Here is a 14,338-nt window from a genome sequence, read left to right as displayed (position 1 = left end):
TTCCAACATACCTCCTATTTCAGTGACAGTCCATATAAACATTATCCATTTATAAATTTTTAATCCTGGTTTGACTTGATTATACAATGTATATATTATGGACGTCAAGTTGGTTACCTATTCCCTATTCCCTATTCGTTACCTATTCCCTATTCCCTATTCGTTACCTATTCTATATATACTATTCTCGTCCTGAAACTGAATATACTTTATGAACTAAAAATTGTATTGGTTTAAGGAGAGACTCTCCTACAAGCATATTATATCTCTGAAGATAATCTGTGAAAAGTATTGCATAATCTTCATTTGGTTTAGGGAGGGACAACTTAATGTAACAAAAGAAAAAAGGGGGGGAAGGAGATGATTAAGAATCATAAAATCATATGTTGGTTTCCAAGTAGTTGGTTCTTGCGAATGATAGGACATTCCAACGTTTGGATTAGGAAGATTGAATTCCGCTATATATGCAAGGTTGTTCAACTCTTGCTTGTTAGGTGTATAGGTGGCGCAGCGATCTGTTTACATGTTGTTAATTAAATATACAAATGTATATCATTTGTTGATAATGGGAATCAATTCATGTAAATCCAAATATAAAATTAAAGAAAAGAAAATCGACCAAATATCTTATAACGGTAGGTTGTTTATAATACATTTAATATGCATTTAAATATTTAGCTTAGGTGCTGTGTTTATTGATTTGTACGTCTCGTTATGACACATATGAAATATATAACATAATCGTGCTTTAAATAACACACAAAGGGCAATAACTGCATTTACAAATCAAAATAATATACGTTTCTGAAGTTAAATATATTAACTTTTATATATTTCTAGATTTACAACGTAAACAGCTGACAAGAAGTGAAAAGTATGATTTTTTTCTGGCTATTAGAGACCAACCCGAGGATGAAGTTTATCAGACAATGCACACAAATCCATGGATGTTTTCTTGCATGTTTTGGTTCGGTAATTATTTCTTTTTATCATAAAGTTGATATACGTGTTTGAGTGTAAAATATGTATAATTGCATTGTTGAAGATTGTATGGTTGCTAATATCCTCGTCATTTAAAAGTTGCATGATCTCGTTGTGAATTTTTAATTGTTTCATTGGCAAATTAATCTTTTAAGAATTTAGCATTATATAACCAATATTTTATTTCAGATGGTTTGAAATTCATATTAAAAAATGACCTCAAACCTTATATGAAACATCAAATACTCTAATCGTTTTACGTCTATGCAGAATATCATTTGAACTCCAATTGCAGTCTACATGTGGTCTAAAAGTCTGGTAAAAGCCATTAAATCACATTTCAAATTGGTTAGAAGAGAGGCAAAGATACATGTACTCATAAATCGAAAATAAACGGACAACGCCATGACTAGAAAAAAAAAGATCCGCAGACAAACAAAAGTACACAAAACACAACACAAAGAACTCAAGACTAAGCATCACGAACCCAACCAAAACTGGGTTTGATCTTAAATTCTCCGGACAGGTTAGCAGATAGTTATAGCTCACATTTTTTGGTCAATTGGTACTAATAAGTGTCTCATCAACAATTATGCCACATTGCCATTATTTCATATTTAAACATATTATATGGCCGAACTTAGTATACTCTTCGATCATCATTTTTTTTTGGAACGTATTGTGTGCAAGCGGCTTTATATGCTCATATGCACAAATCGGGTTAACATTATTCGATACTTTTTACATCCACGATCAAATTAAAAATCAAATTCAGAAAACTAGAATTTGAACAAAAATAACCCCGCGACTACATGTACCTGGGTGAACTCAGATTCTCCACTGGGAAACTGTTTCTTTTCCACTAGTGGTACCACTCATGTCTAGTAAACAGACAAGTGATTAATGTGGATTAATTATTATTCCCTGGATGCCAATTTTCGTGGATTTCGTGGGTACAGGTAAACCACAAATTTTCTATATGCTTGTATGCAGACCTCGGCAAAACAACGAAATTAGATATATAAGAACATTCAAGTTTTTCTTTATCTACGAAAATTGGTACCCACGAATATAAATGAATCCATTGTATGCTATAATGATAATCTTCAATAAAATCAGCTGTTCATTCATCCTTTGACGTTGCTTTTACGTCCAGCTGGTAATATATATGTATTTTTAGCGGTTAACGTACAGTGGCGGATATTTCATGTATTCTTTAACGATTTATGTCCTGTTGGTAATATTTCATGTATTTTTTGCGCTTTACGCACAGTTGGGGATATTTCATGTATTATTTAGCTCTTTACGTACAGTGGGTAATATTTCATGTATTCTTTAACGCTTTACGTCCAGTGGGTAATAGTTCTTGTATTGTTTACCGCTTTATGTCCAGTGGGTAATATTTCATGTTTTTTTAGCGGTTTACGTCCAGTAGGGATATTTCCAGTATTTTCAGGATAGGTTAAAGATATATAGGAATAAATGAGATTTGTTCTGTAAATAAGTCGTCCAGGATAAGGGCGGGAAATGTTGACTGACCGTAACTTCTTACAAAAGAGGAATATGGTGTACGGGTATGGATATAATTTTTGCAATAGATAACATATGGAGACGTTACGCGCGATGTTCGTACATACAAGTGTAACACGACGTCGAGACTTTTTCAGTAATCGAGCTTATCTTTAAAAATGTTAAACTTTACTAACGTTTATGTTATTGACAAATGATTAGTGTGTGTTTGCTCATTTGTTTGTGATCAATACATTCCATTTTATTGGTGTGTACATGGAACAATAACTAAATAATTCTTTTAATTCCTTCACTGTTTATTTGCGTTACAGTATAACAAAAACGATACCAAGAATCTGGAGCTTGGTTGATAAATGTATTTTAATTTGTTGGAACGTAATTTGCTTTATATCGCATATATATTTTCAATCTCTATTTCACCTATGAGACAGTGACATTCCTAAGGATATGTACTAGAAACTATAAGTCTATGTTAATCTTGATGTTTTTAATGTCTGTATTGATCATAAATCATATTTTTTCATAGCAACATTTATTGCATAATCTACCTTGAAATTCCATTATTTCTAGTACGAATTCCAAACGGACGGTTTCGGGACGAGTAGGTTAAAATCGGGAATTAACTCTTTTATACTGGACTAACTGCTGTGGTAGCATGATAACGACTATTTCGTTTAGTATCGTGATGTTATGTTTTTGTCTACCGGTAATCAATTAGAACGACAATTTTATTTGGATCTTTTCAAATATGCTTCGAAGTACGGTCTATGAATGATTTTTTTTTTCTGTACAAAAAAAAAACGCCCCGCGAAATCGTCATCTTCAATTTTTCTTAGGTATTCAGGGCAAGTAAATGCGCAAAATAAATAGTGCTTTGCATTTTCTTCATCTGTTTATAGGGACAGAAGGGGTCTCTCTGCAATTAAGTCAGTCATTGCATATTTAGTGTCAGTTTTGTGGTTTCATCAGGTCAAATATCAATATATAAAGGCACGACATCATTGCTACCATGCAATTGTGTTTTAACTAGTAAGTACACATGTCATAATTTTTAATTATACATTCGTCGCATAAATAACATAAAATAAATATTTAGCTTGTCCGGTTGTAAAGTAAAAAATTAATGTGAAGTTTGTATCCACGAGTAGGTTTCAAATTGTGAACCGAATCAAGATTTCAGTTGTGTCTACAAACCTGAATATTCGCTTCCTTCAATAATGAGACTTCATATCGTTTAGGTTAAAATATGCCAGGGTTTCGGTCAAAACTATATATTTTAAAATTCAACGGCATGTGGTAGAATATAAAAAGGTCATATATTTTAACCGTTTTCAAAATCTTTTAAATAATCAGAAAAATGGTTTGTAACGTTCTGGTTAAAATTGAGTCTGAAACGTCGTTTTATCGCAAGTGTGACATTCTATTAAGACTCCGAAAGATCGACGGTGATTTTAAATTACTTATAGTAAATTGATGTATTTTAGATTTTTTGAAAATTGAGAAAAAATTACATTTTGAAAAATCATAAAATTCGATTTTATCAGAGCACGGATACGAAAATATTGCCGTTAATTTGAGTTATTATAAAACTAAGTTCGTTTTTATGCCAAAAAATGGAAGTGCGACAACATTGTAAGCCGTTGAAAAATCGCCCATAAATCATTATTTTATATTGTTCAGGATATTTGTCTAGAAATTTTGAAAATTAAGCAAAACAACTTTTTTCAATTTTAGATTAATTTTTTTGAACTCTCAAAACCTAAAAATTCCCAGTGGGACAGAAATGCCTTAGTTGCATGGAATGCATTTTTTTTTATGGAATTATGATATTACATCATAAAATATTGCGTAAACGACTGAAGAAACATTTCTGTTAGACAATGAAAAAATCCGTTTTTTTTAAATATTTAATGGTTAAAGTCATATGAAACGAGGGACCGGTGAAAAATAATGTTATTCCAATTCTTTACCAATGCATATAAACTCTTCTGTGAACGATTTTATCATTTTTTTCGCATAAATTTCGTATAATCGTCAATTTTGTTTTCAATCGATCAGTGTTGTTGTAAAAATATGGCAGGTAATTAAAGTTCGTGTTTTGAAGCCCAAGTTTAACTATTGTCACCTGTTTGTCAACAACAACAAAAAGCATGGATATTGAGCACGTGTTAAACATGTACAATCAGATAATTATAGTTATTTTAAGGACATCCATGCGTATTACGATCACCGGATGTTCATTGAATATTGATAAAGCAAAACAAAGATCTTCGTTACCTTGTAAGGTCAAAATCGATCATCCCCGCCTGGTTAGTACCTATATCCGGTGTACTGATGATACACGGTGCTGACGTCGGCGACGTTATTATTCAAGGGGGAAACATTAGCTTCTCGTACTATAAGGGGGGAAAATGGCTTGATCCTGGTTTTTCCCCATAACACTGAGGGGGGAAAGTTGGATCATGCCAATTTTTCCGGGGGGAATAATTGGATCGATCCAGTTTTTCCCCCGAAAAAATTGGCATGGGGAAAGAATGGCTATAGGACACCGGATTTAACGAGATGGGTCACACTGAGGTCACTTTGCATACGGAAAATATGTGGAGGAATTCCTGGAAGGTAGCAATTGACTTAAAGTAAACTTCTTCTGAATATGAACAAATTAAAGATTTTTTTTTTAGAAAAAAGCATATGTACATAAGTTTTATAATAAAAAATATCCATTGAGTTATAAAAAAAACCATATGCATTATTTTTTTATTTTGAGGTTTCTTATGACTTTAAGATAAAAATCAAGGTTCAGTTGTTACAATAAACGAAACATGTTACGCGGGACACCCTAAAAAATCCCGTTTTTCTATTTAATTGAAGTTTGTCGCATATAACATAAAACATAGTTTATACAATTATTTTCTTCGTTTTTCTTTTGAAAACATATATTTTAAAATACGTACAACAGAAATTTATTTTAAATAACAAAATTGAAATTTTGAGACCTCTATCTTGCTGAACACGTAATTTTTTTTAATGAGGTACGAACATCGGGCGTAACGTCGGAACATCCGAAAGTTTGTTGAAAGGGTATAAACACGTGTATCGAATTAAACATTTCAATTCTGACCGGATGTGGTTTCGTATTTATTCTTCCTGCACGTTCCATACTATTGAACAAAAGATGTGCGGGTGACCATAATATCATTACCCGCGCAGTCCTCGGTGTTAAACAGAGTTTATTTTTATTTATGGAACCGAGTTTTAATGAATCAAATTAGGGTAGACCATTTATCAGTCAGAGTTCTGAAATTGGTAGCTTATTTTGTTTCCGTCGAATAAGAGTATTGAGTATTGGCTAACTACATTGTATACTACGATCACAGTCGGTTTTGTACTCCTTATACAATGTTCAAATGCGCTGACATATTTGTGTCTTGTCATGCTGCACTCAACATAGTATTTTTCTAATTATCGAGATAATCTATGGAAAGCCACAGCTGCCTTATGATAAGAATACTCGTACGAAATAAGTAGTAGGATTCCTCCTAGCCACTAGTAGGAATGAAGTAGAAATCTACCTAGCATCAAAGATTTCATATAGAAAGTAGGCGGACATGGAAATTCAACAAAATTCTGACTGGATTTTTTTTATATTCCTACTACAAATATCCTACTATCTAGTTGGAATTTTAAAAGTCTGTATGGATTTTTTTCTGTTTTGAAAATCTGATTTGATTATTTATTTTCCTACATGTTCAAGATTCCTACCAGAATTAAGTTATAAATTCCTACCAGAAAATGTTTCTACCTGGAAGTTATCTTGAACTGGATTCTTGTTTGCTCATAACACACATTTTGCAGTGTTAAATGCAAGCAAGTTCCAGTTCACAAATACAAAAGTTGGAGGGGAAAGAATGAAAAGTTGTGTTGGAACACAATGCTGCAAGCAAGGGTCACACAACTACAATATAGAAATGTAACGGAAAATATGGCTTATGAAGACTGAAGGTAATTCTTATACATTCAAAATGATTTTTTATCTGCCTGCCAAAAATATTTAGTAATCAATTAATTCAACAATAATTATAGTGCATAATTTTACTCATTAATTCACTCTCAATTTCATCTAGGCATATTTTTGGCTTATCTTCATGTTTATGTATAACACGATTTCTAGCAAGTGCATATATTGCAGTTTCCTTACACATTTAAAAAGTCCATTTTCTTAAAAATGAATGTATTCCATGAATTTCCTTTGTTCTTTCTTGTTGAGATTAAAACTTAAATCATTGACCCAGTTGTGTATTTGTTAGTATACACTTACATTTGAATATTTTTAGATTCCTACCAGAAAATATTTTTTTCTGGGTGGAATTTTGAAAAATTATCTGACCTCATTAACCAAATGTAATATCTGTTTACGAGTAGTTTTCATACCTGGACGGACCTGTTTAACAAAAATCTGTTGACCACATCAATCTAAACTGACATTATTTGCTCTTTCTTTCTGCAAATCTATATAGCTGCACAGTACTTCAGTTTTAATTTTATGTCAAGAGGGACTGTACTATACAAGTTACAGCAATATTGGAAAACAATTTTGTTCGCATCAATTTATAGTGCCAGCATGCAGGGGCAGATTCAGCCATTTTAAAAAGGGGTGGGGTGGGGGGGGGGGGGGGGGGTTCCAACTATATGTTCCCATTCAAATGCATTGATCGTCAAAAAAAAGGGGGTTCCAACTCCTGAACCCCCCCCCCTTTTGATCTGCCATGTCCTCTTTTTATTCAAAATATTGAATCATAAACAAATATCAGTAGTTTTCATACTTCTGAGTCGTATCATAAAATCCTTTGACCGCATCAACCAAAACTTACCATATTTGCTTTTTTTTTTAATGTAAATCTAAATAGCTGCACAGTAGTTCAGGTTATAATTTTAGGTCAAGTGGGACTGTAGTATATAAATAACTACAATATTGGAAATCAATGACCACAATTGTTTTCTCTCGCATCATTGAGAGTGCCACCATTTCCTATTTATATTCAAAATATCGCATCAGAAACAAATATCAGTAGTTTTCATACCTCAGACTGACAGTAACATGTAATCATGTAACAAAATTATTTGTCTGCATCAATCAAAACTGACCATATTTGACAGCATCAACCAAAACTGACCATATTTGACTGCATCAACCAAAACTGACCATATTTGCTCTTTTTTTATGTAACTCTTATAGTCGCATAGTAAATCTGTAATATTTTTTATGTAAGGATGGATTGTAAAATCATGAAAATACAAATGATAGAAATATTGGGACACAATGCTACCTAATTTCATTTGCATCAATTTAGAATGCCAGCATGTCCTCTTTTTATCAAAATATTGAATCATAAACAAATATCAGTAGTTTTCATACTTCTGAGTCGTATCATAAAATCCTTTGACCGCATCAACCAAAACTTACCATATTTGCTTTTTTTTTTTTATGTAAATCTAAATAGCTGCACAGTAGTTCAGTTACAATTTTAGGTCAAGTGGGACTGTAGTATATAAATAACTACAATATTGGAAATCAATGACCACAATTTTTTTCTCTCGCATCATTGAGAGTGCCACCATTTCCTATTTATATTCAAAATATCGCATCAGAAACAAATATCAGTAGTTTTCATACCTCAGACTGACAGTAACATGTAATCATGTAACAAAATTATTTGTCTGCATCAATCAAAACTGACCATATTTGACAGCATCAACCAAAACTGACCATATTTGACTGCATCAACCAAAACTGACCATATTTGCTCTTTTTTATGTAACTCTTATAGTCGCATAGTAAATCTGTAATATTTTTATGTAAGGATGGATTGTAAAATCATGAAAATACAAATGATAGAAATATTGGGAAACAATGCTACCTAATTTCATTTGCATCAATTTAGAATGCCAGCATGTCCTCTTTTTATTCAAAATATTGCATCATAAACAAATATCAGTAGTTTTCATACCTCAGACTGACTGGTATAACAAAATAATTTGTCCGCATCAACCAAAACTGACCATATTTGCACTTTATTATGTACATGATGTCAATCTTAATAGCCGCAAAGTAAATCACGTATATTTTTATATCATGAAGGATTGTTTAATATAAATGAAAGCAATATTGGAAAATAAAATTATGCTCACATCAGTTTATAGTGCCAGCATGTCCTCTTTTTCATCAAAATTTTGAATCGTAAACTAATTTCAGTAGTTTTGATATCTCAGACTGACTCATGAATATAACAAAATTATTTGTCCGCATCAAACAAAACTGACCATATTTGACAGCATCAACCAAAACTGACCATATGTGACAGCATCAACAAAACTGACCATAATTACACTTTGTTATGTAAATCTTAATATATATATATAGCCGCATACTAAATCATTTATAGTAATACATATTACGATGGATTTTTTAATTCAAATGACAGTAATATCAATGAATATTGGAACACATTGGCTACAAAAAAATTTCCACATCAATTTAGAATATCAGCAAGTCCTCTTTTTATTCAAAATATTGAATTGTAAACAAATTTCAGTGGTTTCGATATATCAGACTGAGTGAGAGTTGTTTTAACAAAATTATTTGACCGCATCAACCAAAACTGAACTTATTTACACTTTATCATGTAAATATACATGTATATATGACCTCATTGTAAACATGGTAAACCAATATTATTTCTATGTGAGGACGGATCGTATGATAAAAATGACACCAACTTTGAAACACAATATACCTTATCGCTAATCCTGGCTGACCCGGCCTCTTAAACTTTTGAAGCATACAACAATGACTTTTCCATTGTGGCGTCAGATATTTTGTTTTATGACGTCAAAATTTTACGGGAACCTGTGTGATATCCAGTAATGGCAGACAAATAGCGACAAGATGTATTTATACCATATCTAAGAATTTAGCGCGCCGTTATTTTCTCTCTGTATCCATAATAATGAACCATCATTAAACATGCTAAAGTGACTTTTTAACATGTTTAATTCAGTTAGTTTGTGATGGTTTTTTTTTAATCAAAACTATTTAATGGCATCATCCAACACTCACATGACTGATTCATATACTTTATTTTAAAAATAGAATAAAAAGTACATGTATGGGAAGTTCTCTTCTTGGAATAGTATACTGTTAATATAATTTGAAGAAGGCAAAGAAAAATGCATGTTTTTTTTTGTAGCCGAACGTCCAGGGGCAAATGTTTCATTCTTGTTCAGATCCAGTATATTTTTCTGAGTTCCAGACTCCCAGATATCATTTATAATCGTTATGGATAAGTCTGGCTAAATTGACGAGATGGTGCAAATGTATATATAGTTTTTTTACGTTATACAACACTTTTTTCATTAATATCCCATAATTCATCCACTGTACAAATTTCGTTTGAACATTTGTCAAAACAGGATCTTAAATGAATGTAAATCCAAGGCAAACAAGGTAAATTACGATTAAAATTCCATGAATTAAATGCAGAGTTTTATTTAGGAAGAGACTGTTAAAAACGGGGAACGAAGAAACGTAAACAATGATGTTTTCGTATGCAATCTTATAAAAATATTTCTCCGATGAGTTGGATAACCTTCTATTCACTTCGATATTTGTACATGTATAACGTAATAAAAGTCGTTTGATCAGTTAAAAAATATAGAAAATCTGCTATTTAATATATACCAATGTAATTGGAAGTGATTTATTTCTTCTAAATTCTAAAGTGCCCTTACTGCAGTGACGTCATTTAGAACTGTTCTACAGTCCTGACTAATTTAGTCAGTTCTGCTGACAGTTCTACGGTTAGAAGTGATTTGGACAGTTCTACCTAGAACTGATCATTTTAGACAGTTCTACCCTAGAACTGATCCTGACAGTTCTACCTAGAACTGATTTAGTCAGTTCTACCTAGAACGGATTCTGACAGTTCTACTTAGAACAGTTCTAGGGTAGAACTGTTCTAGGTAGAACTGTTCTAGGACAGGGTAGAACAGTTCTATTACAGAATATTCTGACAGTTCTAATGAGAGGTTAGAAGTGATCTCCACTGTACATACAATATTTCTACTAAAGAAATTCCTGCTAATTTAAATTTTTCGGCTATTTTTCATGTGGATTCCTACCACTATCCGACTAGAATATCACTCTTATTTAATAGGAATTCAGAGCAATATTCCTACTATATTCCGTGTACATTCCATATGGACTATTTCATACAGGTAACCATATCATTAAGGTTAGAGATATATCATGAAGCAATTGTATATACTACATGTATAACGACATTTAATTTGACTATAATACTCTGTCAATTTGTTATATCACTAAGATACATTTATGTACTATATAAAGACACTTTGATACAACATGGAGCTACCTTTTCATACTATTTTGTCATTTCACATTGCTATGAAGATAATATTTCATACTAGGAAGACATTATGATCTAACACGGAGCTACATTTTCATACTGATTTGTCATTTTACTAAACTAAACTATTATGTGATATTGCTATGTCATAAAGACATATATATAGTATAAAATGTATCTTTATGGCATACCAATATCACATAATAGTTTAGTAAAATGACAAATCAGTATGAAAATGTAGCTTCGTGTTATATCAAGATGTCTTTATACATGCATATCACTATATACAATCATATAATATAGTATGAAATATTATCTTCATAACAAAGTGAAATGACAAAATAGTATGAAAAGGTAGCTCCATGTTGTTTCAAAGTCTTTATAGTATATAAATGTATCCTATTAGTGATATAGCAAATTGACAGAGTATTATAGTCAAATGTCGTTATAGTATAGAATATTTGCTTCATGATATATCTCTAACCTTAATGATAATGGTTATTCTTATAATAAGGCAGCTGATGCGTTTCACAATAATCTGTTCTAATAAGATATACAAATGTATATCAACACACAAAAGTCATAATGTATATTAAAATTTTCTTTGTTATTCATAGAATTTGCTTGAAAATTTCAGAAACATTTAAAGAGAAAGGACATGATGGATGCTCAAAGCAAAGGGAATGTTCTTGTTCAAGCGACCTGGAACTTGCATGGAATCAAAATGTCGCATTTAAGGAAATAAATGAAAGGTTGGAATTGAGTATTCGTTATGGAAAGTGTCCACATGTTTTGATGCAGCTTTGTGGCATGTCTGTGAAATATGATCAAGAATTTTTAACGGCAGAACTGTATAAATATACTCAACAGTTGGAAGACAGCAATCCTTTGCGTAATGCCACAAAGAGCACAGCTGGGTTTTATTGGATTCATTTGGCAGTATTATTTAGAAAAGAAAAACTAATACAATATTGTTGTGAAAGTCCATATATAAAAATTCCGAATCATCTGTTGATCTCTCTAAAACACAAAATTTCACCAGTTTTATTGGCCATCGTACATCAACTACCCTATTTAGCAAAATCTATAGCAACATTTCATCCAAATTTAATGTGGTCTGTTCCTGAAAACATCGACGTCTTCGGCCAAAATAGTGAGGACGATATCAAAATCAATGGTTTAACATGGACTACGAAACAGAAGTATTATTATGGCACTTACATGAATTTTTTAAATAGTGAAAACAATATCAATCATGTCAAAATCAATGCTATAACATGGGCAATGAAATGTAAGCATTATGACACATTGAATGATTTGTTGAACCTAGTGGACAATCATCGTTTGGAAGGGGAAGACGTTTCGACAATATGGATCCATGATATCAAAAATGCAATTCTTTGTGGCAATGACAGAGATATCAACTCACTTGCATGTGTGAGGGGTGTGGATTTTTATAGATATCACACTCTGATAGGGTTCTTGCTGAAATCAGGTACGGTTAAATAGACCATATAAAAAGCAATTTTTCAATTCTGGTACTTGAAACATATCATTTTGATTTCCCCTGTGGTCAAAGAGTTGTTGTCTTGTTTACACTCCGTAAGGATGTCCGTTCTTTTTGCCCTATACATTTTCAACGTACTAGACCTATAGAGGTATATTAAAAACTGGTATTTTAAACGGCGGTTGATGCATGCATAGAAAAGGATCCTGAACCTGTAGACGCACCTGGTAACGCTCCTTTTTGAGTTCATGTGATTAGCGGAGAGAGGCATTCAAAAATTAGATTATATTTCCAAATAAAATGCAATATTATGACAACCTGTGCCAGCATCACAACAATGCATAAGAAAGTTTCTTCATACAAAATGTGCTTCGGTGAACGCTTTTACACTCCAATAAAATTACAAAACAAAGCATCCAATTCTTAATTATTTAAAAAACCCACACTTTTACTTGATGATGGAATGAAGTAATTGTTTTATCTCTATCTTCCAATTTATAGTTTATTTATAGATAATCGATGATGTATTGCTATAGAACTTTCTGTTTTGTTTTAATTGCAGGAAGGAGTAAAGAGCTGAGAATCATTCTTGAGAAAACAGATTTTCTTGCCCAATTTATCAATAAAAGACCGAAAGAACGTATAAGGTTTTTAATGGCTGAAGTTGTAGCCGCTGCTGCGTTTGAAGGAAACGTCACGAACCTTTCTCTTCTTATCGAATTCGGCTTTGAAATTAATGCAAAATATTTGGGAATAAGCTTGCTTTCTTGGGTTGAGAGTTTAAACATGCACGAAATTTCAGAGGTATTGTCAAAGGCAGGGGTACCAAACAAAAAGTTTAAGATGAAAAAAAAATCTATGATAGATTTAGCAATAGGTTTCGTTGAACACCCATGGACCGATATGATTGATAAGGTTCGTGTGGTACATCTTTTGTATGAAAACGGACACGTGCTATTTGATTCCGATACCAGTCTGACTCACACGTGGAATAATAAAGATGACCGCCTTATGAAATACTTTCTTCTACGAGGAGAAAACCCTCAAGAAACTTTCGATTCCCTTCAACATGGCTATTATGCAGCCAGAAGAGGTTGCCGCTTATTTTTTTATTTGGTTGTGACATCGAACTCAGTTTTGTCAGTTAAGCATTGGTGGACAACCTGCAGGCTTTTAAACTATTACGAAGTTTTGGAAATACTTCCTGACATTATGGATCTTTCATCAGTCCAAGATATTGTAACAGAAGCGACAATGGAATGGTTAGAAATAGAAAAGATTCCATACACTCCACCTGACAAACATATACAATGGTATCGTCATGTAAGGTCATTACAGAAAATATGCAGGAGAGTCTTGTGTTCACATTATAAAGGATTCAAATATATTAGATTTCTAAGATATAACGAAAAATCTATTCCGTCCTCCATTTTATCATTTTTGAAAAAAGCCGATGTTCTACAAACATTTCTCAGTGATTCACAACGTGATGAATATGACGAATCAGTGCTTGGTGTAGATGAATATTTCCTATAAAATACTTAAATAAATTAAAAACGAGTTTAGCTTTTTTGTATTCACGGTTAACTTCTTTAAACTGTGTTACAAGGCACTTTGATGTTATAGGATACCGTTGTCGGCTTTGGTGTGATATAGATATACATTATATATGTACTATTTTAAATATCCACATTCGGTAGATACTATGTCGTACCGGATGATACGAGTGTAATATATCAATGAGCCATTTCCATATTTTTGTTGTTCTATATCATACATTTATGATAAATCGGCGTAAAAGTACTTTAAGTCGTTGAGTAAATTTTCTCTAGGGGAATTTCCAAAAAGGTATGAAGGAGTCTACAATGTATATCAATTTGGCATGTGTCGCTGG

General features: G+C 32.2%; 1 protein-coding gene across 1 annotated transcript; it reads left to right on the top strand.

Annotated features, from left to right (window-relative positions):
• The first annotated feature begins 492 nt into the window (after nucleotides 1–492).
• Nucleotides 493–14,001, top strand: LOC139484686 (uncharacterized). Its single transcript, XM_071268553.1, has 4 exons — nucleotides 493–635; nucleotides 841–972; nucleotides 11,575–12,432; nucleotides 13,007–14,001. The coding sequence occupies exons 1-4, from the start codon at nucleotides 524–526 to the stop codon at nucleotides 13,978–13,980; spliced, it is 2,076 nt and encodes a 691-aa protein (XP_071124654.1). The 5' UTR covers nucleotides 493–523; the 3' UTR covers nucleotides 13,981–14,001.
• The last annotated feature ends 337 nt before the right edge of the window (nucleotides 14,002–14,338 follow it).

Source organism: Mytilus edulis, chromosome 1 (assembly GCF_963676685.1).
Source record: "Mytilus edulis chromosome 1, xbMytEdul2.2, whole genome shotgun sequence".
NCBI classification, from domain to species: Eukaryota; Metazoa; Mollusca; class Bivalvia; order Mytilida; family Mytilidae; genus Mytilus; species Mytilus edulis.
Note: the sequence above shows the minus strand (reverse complement) of the source record. Positions and strands in the feature narration are given on the sequence as shown.